Source organism: Scatophagus argus, chromosome 2 (assembly GCF_020382885.2).
Source record: "Scatophagus argus isolate fScaArg1 chromosome 2, fScaArg1.pri, whole genome shotgun sequence".
In the NCBI taxonomy this organism is placed as follows: Eukaryota; Metazoa; Chordata; class Actinopteri; family Scatophagidae; genus Scatophagus; species Scatophagus argus.
In genome coordinates this window covers 18,410,434-18,429,066 of record NC_058494.1, presented here as the reverse complement: position 1 = coordinate 18,429,066, position 18,633 = coordinate 18,410,434, and the positions used below count along the sequence as shown (strand labels likewise).

The 18,633-nt window shown below is 41.5% G+C and overlaps 2 protein-coding genes across 2 annotated transcripts; one reads left to right on the top strand and one right to left on the bottom strand.

Annotated features, from left to right (window-relative positions):
* The first annotated feature begins 1,174 nt into the window (after nt 1-1,174).
* Nucleotides 1,175-6,597, top strand: tmem184c (transmembrane protein 184C). Its single transcript, XM_046415534.1, has 10 exons — nt 1,175-1,794; nt 2,337-2,467; nt 2,577-2,613; nt 2,720-2,925; nt 3,614-3,688; nt 3,802-3,895; nt 4,023-4,135; nt 4,307-4,406; nt 4,601-4,772; nt 4,884-6,597. Exons 1-10 carry the CDS (start codon nt 1,678-1,680, stop codon nt 5,180-5,182), a joined length of 1,344 nt encoding a protein of 447 aa, XP_046271490.1. The 5' UTR covers nt 1,175-1,677; the 3' UTR covers nt 5,183-6,597.
* Nucleotides 6,594-18,274, bottom strand: prmt9 (protein arginine methyltransferase 9). The gene is made up of 13 exons (XM_046415526.1): nt 17,841-18,274; nt 17,092-17,291; nt 16,807-16,955; nt 16,447-16,683; nt 16,087-16,254; nt 15,852-15,954; nt 15,343-15,452; nt 14,943-15,135; nt 13,135-13,318; nt 10,568-11,246; nt 10,296-10,449; nt 7,608-7,730; nt 6,594-7,199 (listed from the first exon to the last, which is right to left on the bottom strand). Exons 2-13 carry the CDS (start codon nt 17,287-17,289, stop codon nt 6,957-6,959), a joined length of 2,541 nt encoding a protein of 846 aa, XP_046271482.1. The 5' UTR covers nt 17,290-17,291; nt 17,841-18,274; the 3' UTR covers nt 6,594-6,956.
* Nucleotides 18,275-18,633: the final 359 nt, after the last annotated feature.

Genomic DNA, 18,633 nt, shown 5'->3' with positions numbered 1-18,633 from the left:
ACAACCAGTGATTTCTGTGACTGTGGGGCAGTGGAGACATGGTGCAACAGAAAGGAAAGTTCTGCCTCCACCCATTTTACAGAAAGACACACAGATACGAAGTGTGCGCACATACACGTGCGCATGAGAGCAAAAGGTAAGAAGGAGGTTCTCGTGGATGTTTTGGTTATTTTGCTGATCCAGAAGTTAAATTAAACAAAAAATACACAACAAAAACCTTTTAATAAACAGGGCTATTTGTAAATGGAGTTCTGAGGTAAATGCTTTTTTGCAGAGAGTGATGGATGTTGGTTATTTTTATTCGCCAGTAAATCTGACCATTTTATGTAAACCATCACTGAAACTTTGTGTCATTATTGTTCTCCTGATTAAACTAACTTATCATTAAACAGGGGGAATGTTTTTTTTATCATAACTTTCTGTGTAAATTAATGTCAAGCATTATTACGTATCATTCTCTAATGATAAAAATGAATGTAACAAGTAAAACAACATTTTGAATCTACAGAAACTGAAGACGGACAAGAGGACATGCTCTGCACAATTTCAGCCCAGAATTGCTGATCTTAATCTTGGAATCTGAAAGATTCCATTTGGGTAAACAAACTAAAAACTAAATATACAAAAGGGAGGAAAAGCAAAACTATCACATGAATTTTTCAAATATCTTGCAAATTTGTCCAAATTTACAAAAATATGTCTTGTAAAAACTGAATCTATAATGAAAAATGTTGTCCACACAGCTATATTTGAGTGGTGTCAAGGTATACAGACTTATTTATGTGTCATGCACAATTTTTTGCCCTGAAGTTTCAATGTTAGCAGTAAGTAGACAATTACATAACCGGATTGAACAAAAAGTCACACTTTAACAAGGTCTGGCTGGCCTAAACAAGGTCCATAAAACACTATAGGAAAGAACATCATCGAAAAAACATTTTGACCAGTCCGGGGCCTTTTTTTCCAACTACTCTGCCCAAGTAATTTTAGCTCTTGTATCCTGGTAAATGTTAATGCACATTGCCATCTGCTGGCGAAAGCACAAATCATGATGACAATGCAGAGCAACCAAACTGGCTACAAACCAACGTCAGCGCAACCTAACAAACGTAGCTCTTCATCGATTGGTTTATTGCCACGACACGACCAATCATATTTTACATTGTAGGCGGGATAATATCTGACGCCAGCCACAGGAAGTACAGACTCAACAGCAATTACTTTTCGGAAACTTTTACCAACGTGAATCCACTATAAAGACTTTTACATGTAGCGAAATCTATTTTTATTTTTAATCCATTTTTGTCAGAGTTTTATCTTATTGCGTTCGACTTCGAAATACTGTCAGCGGTTCAGACCAGGGTCTTGTGCTTTGTTTGTTTACATGGTGAAACAGATGTCAAGCTAATGGTAGCAGTCTAGCTTGGCAGTAAATCGAGTCATATGAGCAGGTAATTAAGCTGCTCCTTCGTCCTCTCTGATGGAACTTAACATTTGTGAAAGAGCCAGCGTGCATTTACACTGCTGAAGGGTTGTTTTAGGTCTCGGTGAGCCGGTGAGAGTATAACAATGCGAAGCTAACGTTAGATGTGTCGAGCATTAGCAGCGTTTCTTGAAATTGTTTTGTCACTGAACCTGCGGCCACTGTGAAAGGCCTGACGGCGTCTTCATGTCAACATGCCTTGTTCCTGTGGGAGCTGGAGAAGATGGATTCGGCCGCTGGTCGTTGTGCTGTATATATTGTTGCTGTTAGTCGTCCTGCCCTTGTGCATCTGGGAACTGCAGAAGTCAGAGGTCAGTTGGAACAGCTGATTAATAAACAGATAAAAAGATTAATAAACAGATGCTGATTGACTTATAGATTCATACAGAACATATTATTAAATATGATCCATAGGTCGCTGCAAAACATGGTCTTATCAAGTCATTTTAGTCTGTAATGAGTCTTCAACATCTTCTTTTTTAGTAGGTGACAAGAACAGTTTTTGATCCACAGTAAAACACAATTCAAGCATTGATGCCTGTGTAATAAAAGTCACTGAAAATAATATGGACACAACATTAAAGTGACCATTCTGTATTATGAGTACTGTTACTTTCTATAATTTTGCTGATAACACATATGTACATATCCTTTAAGTGCAGGACTTGAGTATCTTTATAAAGTTGCATTGCTGTTTTACTTGAGGTCTGAATACTGCATCCGTCCCTGACTTCATGTTAAGGGTAAAAAAAAAAATAAAATAATTGTTTTCCAGGTAGCCAAAATGGTAGTTTTCCAGACTTAAGTACATAGATAAGTTAACTGTTAACTGTTTCTTTCCACATAATGACAGGTTGGCACTCATAATAAAGCATGGTTCATTGCTGGGATATTTGTCTTCATGACCATACCCATATCATTATGGGGCATCCTTCAGCATCTGGTTCACTACACTCAGCCAGAGCTTCAGAAACCTATCATTAGGTAAAGATGTCAGCAGTCATGTCATACATGAACAGTAGTCTTAAACAGATTTTTCATTGTCTTTGTGACGTGTCACTATGTCTTTTCTTTTTTTTTTTTTTGTTTTTAGGATATTATGGATGGTCCCAATCTACAGCTTGGACAGTGTGAGTTGTGTACAATATAATCGAAGCCATTGTGCAACACATAACTTATATGCATGTAAAACTGAAAGAATCTGTCCATGGAATCCGTCTCTTTTTTATTTCTCAGTGGATTGCATTAAAGTACCCTGGTATTGCCATCTATGTGGACACATGCAGAGAGTGCTACGAGGCCTACGTTATCTACAACTTCATGACCTTCTTGCTTAACTACCTGGAAAATCAGTATCCCGACCTGGTATTAATGCTAGAGGTCCAGGAGCAGCAGAAACACCTGCCCCCTCTCTGCTGCTGCCCGCCCTGGCCAATGGGAGAGTAAGTTTCTTTCAGACTTATGACACTTTTAAAAGACCCACCTTAGTATCTGGCAGCCAACACATAATGCAACCATACAAGTGCTTTGTCTGCATCCAACACAAGGTCTTGAATTTGGTACAAAATCATTAAGTGGTCTCTGTACAACATGAGCTGTCAGCATCTCCTGAATTGATTGATTTCAGTTAGAAGTTTAGTGCTGACTTGCTTGTGTCTTTTACTTGCAGTTTGTTTGAGTTTTTCTTCAGACATTGAAGTTTTGAGAGAGATGTGTTTTATTTCCCAGCTAATAACGTGAACAAGTCAATGACTGTCACCAGTTTCAAATTAGCCTCAGTCAGGCAGCGTCTATAATTAGTTAACTTCTCAGTGCAGTACAGTTCTGTTCTGGTTTTTTTTGCAAGATCAGTTTTGTTTACTTGTTAACTCTAATCCTAAACACCAGCAGCATCAGCCTAATTTATTAACTTTGTGTTTCATATCACGTTAAAACGTTTAACCCTTGATTGCATTTGCATGTGGAAACCGTGGATCATGCTCAAACAGTCGGAAAACTAGGGATGCTGTTATCTGATAACAATATGTCTGTGATTGGGTTTGATTTCAAATTTAATAGATTTCATTGATATCAGCAAATGGGCATGTTTTGAAACCAAATTTTAATTCTAATCACATATTTCCTCTGCAGAGTTTTACTGTTGAGATGCAAATTGGGAGTGTTGCAGTACACAGTTGTGAGACCTGTCACCACAGTGATTGCCCTGTAAGTAATCTCCGCTCCACATGCACTTAGTTCTTTTTCTCTAACACCATTCACAATTTTTTAGTCCGGTAATTGTGTTGATGTCTGTTGTGGCTGTTTCTTCTTCTTCCTAGGATCTGTCAGCTGTGTGACGTGTATGATGAAGGCAATTTTAGTTCCACAAATGCCTGGACATACCTGGTCATCTTCAACAATATGTCCCAGCTGGTATTTCTGCTACTGAGTTCTTTTTTTAAATGTGTCTGAATATAATTTGGCCTGGGAGCAGGTCAAATCATAAGATGGATGTGAATTTTAAACTAGGTTTCTCTCTGTGTGTCTACTCTTGATCCAGTTTGCCATGTACTGCCTGGTGCTGTTCTACCGGGCTCTGATAGAGGAACTGAGTCCAATCACACCAGTGGGAAAATTCCTGTGTGTCAAAATGGTGGTGTTCGTCTCTTTCTGGTAATTCTTTGTGTTCAAACCTAATGAGACGACCGACTGTGTATAAACTGTTTTTGTATTGCTTGTATACACTCTTTATGCTGGTGAAATGTCCTTATAATCTGTTTATATGGATAAAATGATCCGATTTTTTGCTGTCTACTGAGCGTGGTTATTTGGAAACTCTTCCAGGCAAGCCGTGGTCATTGCTTTGCTGGTGAAAGTGGGCATCATTTCAGAAAAACGGACGTGGGACTGGCAAAGTGTGGAGGCTGTAGCTACCGGCTTACAGGTGAGTTCAAGTGTGTTTGGTAAGAATTACTAATGTGCAAGAATAATTTCATGTGGTGCGTTTGATCTTAACATCAGTAGAGTTAATATATCAAATAACTGTAAATGTAACTGTCATGAATTTCTTTGAGGGTTTGTTCTAAGTTGACTTTCACCAGTGAAACTGAACAGACCAAACTCCCTCATTTCCCCCAGGACTTCATCATCTGTGTGGAGATGTTTCTGGCAGCCATTGCCCATCACTTTAGCTTCACCTACAAGCCTTACATCCAGGAGGATGAAGAAGGTTCTTGTTTTGACTCTTTCATGGCAATGTGGGACATCTCTGATGTCAGAGCAGACATTTCTGAGCAAGTCCGCAATGTTGGTAGGTGCCTCCTGGCTACTGGACTACCTGCACAGTTATGTATTCACTGTATCTCTGGCATACGCTCCAATATCAAGAAGATCATTAAGGCTTTTTTGTCCTCATTGACAGGGAGAACAGTTATGGGTCGTCCAAGGAAGTCATACTTTGGCGAGGCGGAGAATGCTGGTGAGCGATCTGGCCTGCTTTCTTCTGCCTCCCAAGACGCCATCACAGAGGCTGCATCCAACCCAGTGTCACCTAAAGGTCAATACCAGGGCCTGGGCAGAACCCCCGCGCCACACTCTTTGTCAGCCCCCGCTGGGCTTAGTGCTGCCTCTTGGGATGAAGGATGTGAAGCTACACCTGAAGAAGAAAGGACCAACCAAACCAAAGAACCAGCAGAGGCAGATCTCATCGTGATAACCTAGCCCATCGTTAAGGCTGATGTCAGCAACAGAAGGTACCAACCATGGTTGTGCGGGACCTAATTACAGCCCCGCCACGTTCCTTCAGACATTACTGTTCGGATGCAACATTAAGCAAAATTGTTGTTTGAAAGGGCACATCATCAAAGTAATAAGTGAGTTTGCCAAACAAATGCAAAACCAGATGGACCTCTGCTGGTGACAGCTCTACGAATGTTCAGTACAGTCATGGCACGAAATCATTTGTAGATAATCTTATAGAACATTTTATGCCGTTTTGTTGTACCAGTGAATAATATGGCTCAGTAGACTCTAGAACTGTTTTTAGTTCTTTGTAATTGGACTCTCAATCAATTTTAATTTGCATCCCAAAGAGAACCCGGTCTGCACTGAGATGTTCCTGAAGATGAGACACCACATTAAGTCTTCTGCAGTCAGAGCGACTCATTGCATGTGTATATTTCCAAATGATAAGGGTATAATGATTGAGGTGATCATTACAATTTTTGTGTCATACCGTGATCTCAGATGTGACAGAAGAGAAATATGCAACTTTTAAATTACAGTTATTACTGCAGGCTGCGTTATTGTTTGTAGTGTTTTCAACTCTTAAGTGAAAACGAATAATGAAAATACACTAAAGCACATAAGATGTCCACAATCGTCTACTCTTTCGTCGTAGCCTGCAGAAGATGTATATTCTGGTGGGAGGGGAGTTTGGGATGCACAGTCAAGAGTATGTTAGAGCTACGCCTGCTGAAAGGCAGGTCTAAACTGACACTGTAACGTCACTACAGAGTCAATATTAATACAGTATTTCTAAAGGGTTTCAGTAGGTAATATAAGCACTGTTTAACTATTAAAGCAATGTACATAATTCAGTCTGAAACTGTACAATCAGCACATTCTAATTCATATGTCTGTACTAAACTGCATACAGTTCACACTGTAGTTTGGTCACTAGTACTCTCAGTTGCCTTGTTCTATGTGTGGTGGGACTAGTCTATCCACTACATCAGTTTATATTCCGGGGTCCGTTCTTCTTTCATTATTAGCTATTATTCATCTTAACTGATGAGACATTCTCCGTTATTTTTAACCTGTGAGCTTGAATAACTTTGCAGCTGTACTGCGCCTAAGCCATTTGCTTTTCCCCATGGATATATATATATTTTTTTGAGTTCTTTCATCATTGTGACTTCCATGGATTTGGGCAGGGATATTGACATGTTTTCAATGTACAGTGTAGGGTATCAATTTGTGTCAGATTATACACAAGTGTATCATATGAACAGCATCATGTCCGGCATTGCCTTAAAGGATTTTATTTTTCTAAATAAATCTGACACGATTAAATGTTCCACATTTTAATTCACTTGAATCTCTGACAGTCTCCTCAATAAACCAGATTAACTACACACTCAATGATTTCTTTTTATTCTTGCATTTATGAAAATGTTCCACGTTTATTGTTGAAATATGTTTATTGATATCGACAAACATCTTTACAAAAACAATTGCATCCATAATCAAGAGACAACTATAATAGTTATATACTTACAAATAAAGTACAAATTATCAATGTCCTATGATCTTACAGCACAATTCTGAAATAAAAGTGTTAGTTGAAGTTTCATTGTGACATAAAAATGATGCTGGATGAGGTAAACCTTCAAATAATACCACAATGCAGTATATAATTTGTGTAAATACCATATTGGACTAAGGTGTAAAATACATTGAAACTAAGCTAGCTGCAAAACCGCGGTGCAGAAGATTACTGCTCCATTGGCTTGGGGCCGTTCTCAATACGGGCTGCTATGGACATGGTGCTCTTGTGAAGCTTCACAGCAAGGTGCACCCAGTCTCCGGCTTGCACCTCCAGAGGCTTCTGCAGCACAACAGCCGCCTGCTTCCAGTGAGAGTTCTGGCTAAGGGTGCTGACGCTGATTTCCTGGTCCAGGCAGATGTCGTACCAGAAGGGAACTGCAGTTATTCTGCCTGCAGAGGTAGCCTGGACCTGGGAAACAGTGATAATGACAAGGTACTTAAAGGCACATAAGAATAGTCAGCTATTATACATAAACTGTACTCTGAGCCTCTTAACTTGTAAATCACATCATGTTTTACTTCTGTTTAAAAATAATATACAATGCATGCAAAAAAAATGTAAGTAGATCATGATTCTTTCTACTTCAGTCCTTGTGGAGATGAATGTTTGAATGTATTTTAATGTTCCAAAACTGTTGCATGACACATTGTTTAATGTCTAAAAATTTAAATTGCAGTTCTGAGCTGAATGTAGGAATTTTGCTTGTATTGTTGGGGTTAATGCATGTGTTTAAGTACTACTACTACTCTTATTGTAAAGACATTTTAAAGACCGTTTCATTATCTGAATCCCTATCAGTTAGATTCATAAGCTCACCTTTACTTCTCTCTCAGTGTAGTTTGCAGTGGCATCCATTAGGTCGAGAACAAAGAGCTCCACACACTCACTGAGATGCTTGCACTCCAGCGTGGAAAAGTCCAAAAACACATGCACCGGTACCTAAAAGATAAATGCAGCGTTATTGAGTGGTGTGCAGCAGATAAAAGAGAAGAGTGTCTGGTGACATTAACAGTAAGGAAGTACGTGTTATAAACGATGAGGGAGGAAGAGCTACCTAGATGAGAGGGGGAATGGATTTCTCTCACACTTTTTGTTCAAATGCAAAAGTTAACAAGTTTGTAACTGAGGATATAAAGAAGAAGAGGAGTGCAAAAAGTGTGCAAAAACAGTTAAAAAAAAAGAATGTAGAGGTATATGATTAATTAATAATGATTAACATAACAAAAGCTTCAGAAAAGGCGCTCGGACCTTAAAAGAAGAGAAAGAGAACCACTGCTGCAGCATATTAAAAATCACACGCTGCTGTTGGCAGTCGCCCTCACAAACCATTATTTATCCACATTAATTTGCAGCAGTGTCAGTGGATAGACACTCAATCACTGGTTAACACTGGCAAGACAATTTTCAAACTCTTCAAAACTTGACAAACAGGCCACGGCTGCAGGGCAGCTGAAAAAAGCTGGTGGGGGGGGGGGGCAAAGTGGCGGCGCAGAAAGTGTCGCTGTTTCCTTTACTGCAGAACAAAAGAATCTTTCCTCCTCCCTGTCACACTTGTGCAGACCTCAGAGCCTGCTGTTTGATGTGCTTGATGTAATGTGTGCTGATGGATTCAGGTAGGAATGTCTTGGACCAAGTTGTGTGTCGTGTCTTGTGTGACAGTTGTGCTAGAAAGTGCCCTCCACCGAGGGCTTCAAAGACAACATCTGGTAAAACAAACGACCGTCCCCTGAGGGGGGGGGGGGCTGCGAAATGAGAGCACAAACATGATGCTGGAAAAAAAAAAGAAGAAAATTTCCAGACCAAATAAAGAAAAAAAAAATTCAAAGAGATTTCACAGTTTTTTTTAATGCAGCTGAGTAGCATACATCAAAGAAAAGTGCACAGAAGAAAACACAGTCCTGGGCCATCGGTATTCCAGATGAAATATTTTGTTCAAGAAAGAAGGAAAGAAAAACAACACAGACATGGTAGGAAACAAAACAACTGGATGCACAGGCTGCTTGATTAACTTGGACAAGTAAAATTTGTGCTCAGAATTCCTTATATGTGTCAATCATATTTAACAAAACCCACATGCGTTTGCACCTAATGGGCGAACTCTGAGAAGTGAATGATGCAAGCTTACAAACACAGCTCACTGTATGTGAAAACTGTCAATACTGACTGTTGCCTCAGCAACATGAGACAGAATACAAGATGTGAGTGTGCAAAAGGCAACTCGTGTAATGTAGACTGAAGAAAAAGTTTCAGCTTGACAAAATGTTCATGTTCTTCTAGACCTGATGTTCTTTGAGCTGGACATTGATTTTTGAAAAGAGTCCGTGTTCTCCAGATTGAGAAGATATCCTCTAATTTGGCATATAAACAGTTCAAAAAAAGTGAGGTCTACACAAATATAAGCTGATTTATGGTGTATATACAGATATATACACTTGCACCCCACTAATACTGGATTTGAACCATTGACATATACTATATGGACAAAACTATTGGGACACCTGACCATTACACCAACAGGGACTTTAATGACATCGCATTTTAAATACACAGACATTAATATGGAGTTGGTCCCCAGTTTGTAGCTGTAACAGCTTCCACTCTTCCGGGAAGGCTTTCCACAAGATTTTGTTTTGTTTCTGTGGGAATTTTTGCCCATCCATGCAGCAGAGCATTTGTGAGGTCAGGCACTGATTATGGACAAAAAGGCCTGGCTCACAGTCTCCATTCCAGTTCACCCCAAAGGTGTTCAGTGGGGTTGAGGTCAGGACTCTGTGTGGGCCAGTCAAGTTCTTCCACACCAAACTCATCCAACCATGTCTTTATGGACTTTGCTTTGTGCACTGGGGCACAGTCAAGCTGGAACAGAAAAGGGCCTTCCCCAAAGTTGGAAGCACTGCATTGTCCAAAATGACTTGGTATGCTGAAGTATTAAGATTTCCCTTCAATGGAAGAAAGGGGCCCAGCACAACCCCTGAAAAACAGCTAAATGGCACACCTGTATTCAGAAATACAGAGGTATATCGAAATACTTTGGCCTATATAGTGTATGTAAAGATAGGCAAGTAGTACTGGTCAAACAGTAGCAGTCAACATGTAGTGCATCACATTTTATTATATTTTCAGGGTGATGAGTAGGTTCGTCCCTCTTTGACGAGAACGTTTAATATTCTGCTTTTCTGCTCTAATTTAAAAGTCACGCTGACCAAATAAGCATGACATTTTACAATCTGCTCTGTCACCTTTCCTTTACTGCTTTGTTGCTCAAGATGTAACTTTTTTTTCTTCTTTTCACAGAGAAGCAAGCGCAAGATATAATCTGGCATCCTTTGCTATGCCAGAATTTAAAAAACAAATTAACAAAAAAACACAAAACTATAAAATACATAAGGAATCACAGGCCACAGCACAGCCTGCAGCAAACCATGCAGTGACCCTTAGTTAGTAGAATGAAAATCTTTCCATGCAAAACAAATATGACAAATAAGTTAAGAGAAGTGGACTTACAGTGAACTGGTTGATGAAGGGAGCGATATTGAATCCCAGCGTTGGCTCCTGACCCTGAACAGCACTTTCCAACAGCAACGTGTCCGACTCCACAAGCATACCGTGCACCACTATCCTTTCTGGGAAAACGCGTCCTCCTTCCTCCAGCAGACACCTCATGTAGGTCACAAAAACATATTTCACTCAAAAAAAAAATCAAAAAGTCCAGCACTAAAATAAAACAAACTCTCTAAAACAGCTCTCCAAGCCCCACGCTGGCTGCTTCTCCTTACCTGGCCAATGAAGCTTTCTCCATCAACTTCTGCCTAATGAGACCACAGGTCTCTACGCAGTCCAGAATGATGGCACTCCACAGCTTCTCTCTGGACGGCCTTTGCAGCATCCCCTGCTCATCCTCCACGTGGTTGAGCCAGAACTCCAGATGCTGTTCTGGGATGTTATTGGATCGAGCGAGTCTCTTTAAGACTTCCTGCTGCTTGTTCTTTTCCACCGAGCTGTAAGCTTTTACAGGACCGAGGCTGGCGGCGATGAGGGAGAGCAGAGAGAAGCCCTCCGACACGTCGAGGACATAGAGCAGGTCGTCACATTCTGTGGAGCCTGACCGAACACCCGATCCCTGAAATCTGACCTTCAGCTGGCAGAGGAGTTTGGCCATCGCACTGCAAAATCTCTGATGGTAATCATGATTGTTCAGGAGCGCCATTTCTGAACATTCCAGCATGCTGAAGTTTTTAGTTTGATTCTGGTCAGTCTGAAGGCCTGCTAGTGCACTGCACAGTTCTGCCTCTGGGTTCTTATTAGAAATAGGCTTTTCAGAGGACTGTGAATCCAGGCGCTTGTCTAAACGGATTTCGTGCCCATCCCTCAGCACAGCGACACTGCAGAGCCTCAGGTAGGCATCTCGGCAGGAGACCTCAACAATCAGCTCGTCTTGAGGTTTCAGGAGAAAACCTGAAAAGAAGCACAGAGTATGTGACATTTGTAATGTTGTTTATGATTTAAATAAAAAAAAAAACTGCCAGCTGTGGACATGAAATGTTTTCACAGGTTGTGCTTAGACAACCTTTCAAAACAGAGCACTGCTGAAAATAATCTCTCAAAGCATCAAAGGACACTCTTGTGACATCAGTAAAAAGGTATCATACCAGCACTAGTATCAGAAAATGTCAAATAATATTCAGTCATTGACCTGTGTCAATTAAAAACTTTAACTACACCTGCTGTAAAAAAGAAAACTTTGCAAACACCTGAAAAGACAAGCAAAAAAAATATAAATACAGATAAATAAACAATAAACTGATTATTTATGTCACACTTTTCTGAATCCTAAGCTGACATGGTGTACAGATTGTGAATTAAGAAGAAGAATTAAGAATCAGCTTCATTGGCAGTATATATATGTTTACATTCACACACTAAATTTGTCTTCTGCATTTAACCCAGCAAATTACATGTAGTGGGCTCTCACTATCAAGCACCCAGAGAGCATATTGGGGTTTAAGTGCCTTGCTCAAGGGCACATCAGCCAGCTAATGGAGGAGGGGAACATTTTACTCATTAATCACTCCACCACACCCAAATTTTTCCTGCCCGTCCGGTCAGGGAATCGAACCAGCGACCCTCCGACACGAGTCCAAACTCTAGGCCACGGCTGCCCCAATCTGGGCTGTATAAATAAAACTTACTTGATTTGACTTGGAAATTTTAAAAGCGGTTAAAAAAAAAAAAAAGAGGAGGGGCGGTGGCACGAAGCAGCCGATGTAGAAAAAAGAAAAGGAGAGCGAGCCCACCAGAGAAATGAGATTCAGGAGAGCGGGTGCATAGAGAGAGGGGGAGAGGCACAGAAAGGATTCCTACAGGAATAACATCTGTTCATGTCTTCATGTCTTCGTGTCAGCGTGCAGCTCGTCACAAGCATTGGGTGGGGGGGGGGCGGGGGTGTGCATATTTATTCCCTATAAGAATTTCATGAACACTAAAGAGTGTCACAGGCGATCACGGCGCACACCTCACAGCAACCGGGAAACGGATGTTGGTGATCACCAGGAAAGGTGGCGGCTCCCTTGACGCTGCCTTCGCCAATTAGCGGCGCAGTGAAACGCTGTTGAAGCCTGTCTGAAAGATGATGTGCTGCAATGCCAACTGGAACATGTCACCTCACGTCAGTGCCGATTAAGCTCACAGTGGCCTGGCATAATGAGAAAACCGAGAATACACAGTGCGCTGAGGGACGCTTTTATTCAATTTTAATTTTAATTAACTGCTTTATTGCAAGCCTTGAACATAATAAAAATGGTATATTTCTTTAATTGGTCTTGTGAATGTATTTGAATTTTTACACTGACATAAACTGTCAGGTGTTTAGGACTTTCAAGGAGCTAAATATTTACCAGTATCATCACTGCTAACTGTCATGCAGCATTTTTACACCAAAATTAGAAGGGTCAGATGTCAGTGGCTGTTTGTGGGGGGGTTTGGTCCAGTGTGAAAGCGATATTACTGTCATTACTGTAAATTATTGTCACTATTTTACACGGAGATCAACTAAAAATAGCCATAAACTTTGGCCAAAAGTCAACGGAAGGCTGCAGTGACGAACACAGACCCGACCTGCATGCATCCCTGGAAATATCCAACACAAAATGCCGAATGCGATACGCTGCCCTCATCTGATCTGATGTGGAAATGCTTGCTAAATAGTGGGAGCAGAGAATACAAGCTCAGCAGAAAATAAAATAAAACAAGCTTTATTACAGCTATCCTAAACACGCTAAAGTCACGGAGCATCTCGTGACAACTCAAACTTAAAACCAGCAAAAACATGTCTACTGAATCCTACCACTGGTGCTATGGACAGGATAGATGGCTTGCTCCCAGCAGGTGTCCTCCTGGGGTCCAGTAGACAGACTGCTCTCCTCATCCAGGTGGAGCTGGAACCACACAGCCAGAGCATCCAGCTCCCCCTCCTGAGCGACAGGCAAGCGGATCGTCTGCACCTCCCTGGAGCTCAGCCCCTCCAGCTCCTACAGGTCACCAAACCAGTTAAAGAAAACAGTGCAGTTGTCGCAGGGATATTATACACTATGAATACAAAAATACGATTAGATGTCATACAGTTTAATGTTGAAAAGGGAGCTGTGAATGTCACTGGCCTCTGAGAATTTGATAAAGACTGTCTAGACGTTAATGGCCTTGTGGTTTTAAGATGAAAGCTGTGGGCAATTACCTGCTGTATTTTCATGCATTCCAGCAACACCAATATGATACTAAACTTGTCCCACCTTGCTGCTGGTAAGCGGCAACAGGACGCATCTCTGACGCAACACTGTGGTAAGCAATGCAGCAAGCGCCATCCCACGAATTACAAACCCGCCATACAGGAAGTGTTCTTCTCTTTTGTGCCACTTTGCAAGCGAACTGGGACTGTTTTAAAATAACTCGAAATCACCTCAATTTAAATAGTAACACTCATTGCAGAAAATTTCAAGGTCTGCTGAGAAAAAGTTGAAGTCAGAGGAGTAAAGGTGGCACCTTGAATTTCAAATTGCAAAAATACAAAATGGAAAAACAAAACGTAACAGACATTTTAAATTTAAAAAAATGATTTTTTTAAATCAACCTGAAGCCGAGTTGAAGCATATGCAACAGTACCGCACCGCTCTTAAGTCCGAGTATCACTCTGATGAAGTAAGTTTCCCTACAGCACGTGTGTGAATAAATATTGTTAGCAATGAATATCGACAAATTGTCCTACAGGTGATGTCAGGCAGATATATACACTGTCTCACCACTCTGCAAAGTCTACACGCTGAGCTAATAAACGCAGGCCTACAGCTGAATAATAAGTGGCCACTGACGTGCAAAAGTTTAGCCTGTGAGGCGAGGCAATATGTCAGTTTCATGGGACCAAAAGACACACGGTCACAGCATTATTCTGCTAGACTCGAGGCAACAAATGCACAAAGAATATCAGATTTCTCACGATGCTGCATATCAGAAGAACACGAAGAGGTTAAGTCAAGTCAAAACACATCAATTGACAGTAGCTGGATTAATGTAATGGCCATGTAATGGGAGGATATAACTATATAGACAAAAGTATTGGGACACCTGACCATTATACCAAGAGAGACTATAAATATATAGACAGCTTTGTGGCTTTGCAGGTTTAACAGCTTCCACTCTTCTGGTGAAGGCTTTCCATGACATTTTGGAGTGTTTCTGTAGCAACTGTTGCCCATTCATGTGGTAGAACATTTGAGAGGTCAGACACTGACGTTGGACCAAAAGGCCTGGCTCACAATCTGTGTTCCAGTTCATCCCAAAGGTGTTGGATGGGGTTGAGGTCTGTGTGGGCCAGTCAAGTTTGTCCACACCAAACTCATCCAGCCATGTCTTTATGGACTTTGCTTTGTGCACTGGGGCTCAGACATGCTGGAATAGAAAAGGGCCTTCCCCAAACTGTTGTCACATAGTTGGAAGCACAGCATTGTCCAAAATGTCTTGGCATGCTGAAGCATTAAGATTTCCCTTCACTGGAAGTAAGGGGCCGAGGCCCAGCCCCTGAAAAACAGCCCCATCCCAATACTTCTGTCTATATAGCGCATGTTGAGCTGAATGTAGCCCACACAGACTCTTTCTGCTCACCTGCACGTTGTTGAAATCTATGTTGAGGGCTGTGAATGGCGCAGTGAGAGATTTATATCCTCCTGGCAGTCTGCTCAGCCTCTCTGTAGTGTAAGGCTCCATGGAGTCATCTGGCTCGGAGCTGCAGCTGACCGGGCTGCGGAGCTCTCCGGCAGCAGCCATGGACAAACCGCCCACCTCTGACACACACAGCCTGTGTAAAACAAACAGCAATCCCATGATGAGACCAGTTCTGACACCTTTGATTGTTTGTCTCAAAAAAAAAAAGTTTTTAAGAACCAAGACTGTGACACCTGGTTGTAAAGCAATTAGTTTCATCCTGATGAGCTCACGACAGGAAAACATCTTATCTGACGCACACGGGCTGCTCACGTGGATTCAGACAGACTCGAGGGCCTACCTGTGATGCCTGCGGATCTCCAGGCACTCGACAGCCACACCAAACACCGTGGCTCCTGCGGGGATAACTCGTCCTGTCGCAGAGTGTTCCTGGATTTCATTCTCACCTGTCTGTAGGACAAGAAACACATGCCTTTCATGACACGACTTGGTACAGCTGTGAACTGTCACAGCTTGTACTGTAAACTCAAGTATCACAGAACACGTCAAATGAAATCTCCACTTTTCTGACTGTTTAAAAAGCAACTTCCTTGGGATAAACATGATTTCTTTAACACTGTGAACTGACAAAGACTGCCTTGAAGCCCTCATTAATTTTGTTCTCTGCGAAGCTAAAACATTTTATTGCCTGGAGTCCTTCAAGCCCACACCTTGAAATGTGACAAAGCTCTGGCAAACAGCAATTGATTTTGGGTGCCAAGAACTCATACAAATGTTAACATCGCACGGTGGCAAAGCAACTGGAGAGCAAAGTTGCGTTTCCTTTTTGTATTTAATGATGCAAGTTACCCGTGGAGGAAGCAGCAGATGGTGCCAGGCATGAATGAGACTCTCTATGATGCCCTCTCCAAACAAGCCTGCATCCACAGTCTCTGTCACTACCAAAGACACCCTGAGAAAAACAAAACATTGAATAGAACAACAGGAGAAATAATACTTAACTCCTGATTTCATAACAGGGCAAACAAAAAAAGGGCACTGTGCTTGTGGGCTCAATGTAAAATAGTTTTGGCATGAATTGTACCTGTGTGGGATGTCCTTTGGCACTTCCATCTCCAGAGATTTCATATGAAGGATCTTGATGCTACCATCCATCCCATTAGCAGTCACCACCTCGCAGGCCAGTTCATACATCGTCTTTGACAGTTCACAGGCATAAACCTCAGCAGCTCCTGCCTTCTTAGCACACATGCTTAACAGAGAGAGCCAGGAAATCAGAACAATAACAGTCAAGTACTGTTCTAGCTATAAATTTTTTTTTTTAAAAATATGAGTGTGGGTTTGGGTTGATAAGAACTGATCTTCGATTTCCAAATTAAGCACACTCCATTAACTTAAAGAATAAAAAAAAAAAGTTTCCAAATTCTCATGGAAAGTATCTCACCCAAGGATCCCAGTGCCAGTACCTATATCAAGTACAGTGCTGCAGCCGCTCTGAACAGCCTTCTGGATGGCTTGCTGGTACTTCCGGTTCCTCCCATGGTCATTGAGCATTAAGAAATGCCAGCGCTCCACCAGCCAGTTGGCCACACGGTAGAAGTTCTCTCTGGCTTCTGGATAGTCTGGTCTCAGCTTCAAGGCTTTATGGAAATGACCTGCGGCTTCGTCTCTAAAGCCCATTCTGGATAAGAAAGTCAGAGCCGTAACATAGTAAAAACAAGCATATAACTGATCTAAATAATGCTAACACTAGACTATGTTATTATGGGAGTGGTCAAGTGCTTGAAGAAGATGAGGACAATACCTGAACAGGTGTTCACCCATGCTGTTGAGGATAACCTCATCAGCAGGAAACAGTTCCAGCGCTTGTTCGTAACAGTCGAAGAGGTCTTGAATGCGGCCCACAGAGTCGAGCTCCTCTGTCCATTTGAAGAGTGTGAACCTGAAGGACTCCTAAAAAAGAGAGAGGTCACACATGTTTAGGTGCCAAAACAGACAGCTGCGACCATGACTGTGGCTGGTTTGTGTGTACATGCTTGACAGTGAATATATGCAGACAGGTTTCTGGAGTAGTGCAAACATACATTACCTTCGCAAAGTCCTTAAACACAGGTGCAAGGTTGAGGACAAGAAGGTAGTGCACAAACGCAGTTCCATAGTCTTGGTTTAACAGGCACTGCTGGGCACTTTCTAGGGAACTGGAGACCAGCTCATTCCTGGCAGGGTCCTCCCTGCGTCGCCGTCGAGCCCTCCTGCAATGCTTGGGCCGGGCACTGGCATTAGGCATCCCTTAGGGGGGACAAAAGGGAGAGTGGAAAGCCTAATGGTAAATAATAATGTCTTATAATACAATATAAAGTTGATGCAACAAGGACAGTAAGGTTCCCCATAAGATTATACGCATTGTGCTATACAGCTCATAAACTGAGGATGCCCATTTCTGACAGAAAAAAAAAGAGAATTTTGTATCTCTTAGACATTTTGAGATGGTAGGGTCCAAATTTCATCTTACTAAGCTGTCAATATTATGAGACACGAATCATTACTTTGAGGTCAAAATTCTGACACAAGCACACTAAGTAATCATTTTTACTCAGGACACCTCAGAGTTCTGACCTCACCTCTACATATTTTGTTTATTTTTACCTTTTTTGATTATATGAGTCATTCCAAAACATTAATCTACTTGGGGTAGATAGACCCTCATACATACAAACACTCTAATCATCATAATAGCGTCAATCTAAATAAGATATTTTCTATAAGCCGAACGAAATGATACTTCAAACAAAATGCTAAGTAATTTAAATGCACAACAAACAATGTACGTTGACTTACTGTAGGTTATTTTAGATCATAGGCTGTGGTAAAGATCACTGCTGTTTAGTTAAGGAGGAGCTGCTAAATCTGCACGTCAACATCACGCTTTTATAGTCCGATAAAGTCGTTAGCACCGTAGTGAGCGATCTTTCCGCTGGAGCAGCCTAACGTTAGCTCACACGGCTAAAAATGTGCTCTGACAGTCGCTACGGTAAGTTAGTTACGTGTCAAAATATGACCGTATCTGTTTACATACACGTTGAAACGACTGGAGGTTGATTAAAACTGGAAATCTCATTTCTGCTCAGGGATCATGCATCATCCACGATTGAACGAGCGGTAAACGTGCCCGCGCGATAAACAGCTCGGAAAGAAACATGTAGCGCGACAAGGTTCCACTTGCGCAACTGTAATGAAGTTTATTAGATTTGGCGTTACGACTACAATCTTTTCTGAGTACAAAACACGGCAGACAATGATTTCAGTGTTTATTTACAAATTACGCCACATGAAATGTTACCGCCTCAGTTTTTGCCTCGGATGGAAACAATCACGGACAAATCTTGAAGCACGATCAAAGAGTACAAAAGATCGAGATAAGTCCCGCGATTAAAATGAAACCTCTGCAGTGTAAAAACACTTGTGCACTCAAATGATTTCGTGTGTTTGTACCTGTGTTTTATGTCTTGTGTGTGGCGCTCTAGTAGGTTTATGTCCCTTTGTATTAATTATTTGCTCATGTCTGTCCTCTCCAAAATTACATGCCATCGTCACCGCTTTAGACTGCGTTCATTCTGGGTATGTGCACGTA

What these genes read in the sequence shown, in the direction of transcription:
- tmem184c (XM_046415534.1), top strand. Translation starts at nt 1,678, where the DNA reads ATGCCTTGTTCCTGTGGGAGCTGGAGAAGATGGATTCGGCCGCTGGTC. An exon ending in CTTCAGAAACCTATCATTAG is followed by an intron (nt 2,468 to 2,576) that starts GTAAAGATGTCA and finishes TTTTGTTTTTAG; the next exon opens with GATATTATGGATGGTCCCAA. An exon ending in TCAACAATATGTCCCAGCTG is followed by an intron (nt 3,896 to 4,022) that starts GTATTTCTGCTA and finishes CTCTTGATCCAG; the next exon opens with TTTGCCATGTACTGCCTGGT.
- prmt9 (XM_046415526.1), bottom strand. Translation starts at nt 17,289, where the DNA reads ATGCCTAATGCCAGTGCCCGGCCCAAGCATTGCAGGAGGGCTCGACGG. An exon ending in ACTGGCACTGGGATCCTTGG is followed by an intron (nt 16,255 to 16,446) that starts GTGAGATACTTT and finishes CTCTCTGTTAAG; the next exon opens with CATGTGTGCTAAGAAGGCAG. An exon ending in ACACTGAGAGAGAAGTAAAG is followed by an intron (nt 7,200 to 7,607) that starts GTGAGCTTATGA and finishes ACTGTTTCCCAG; the next exon opens with GTCCAGGCTACCTCTGCAGG.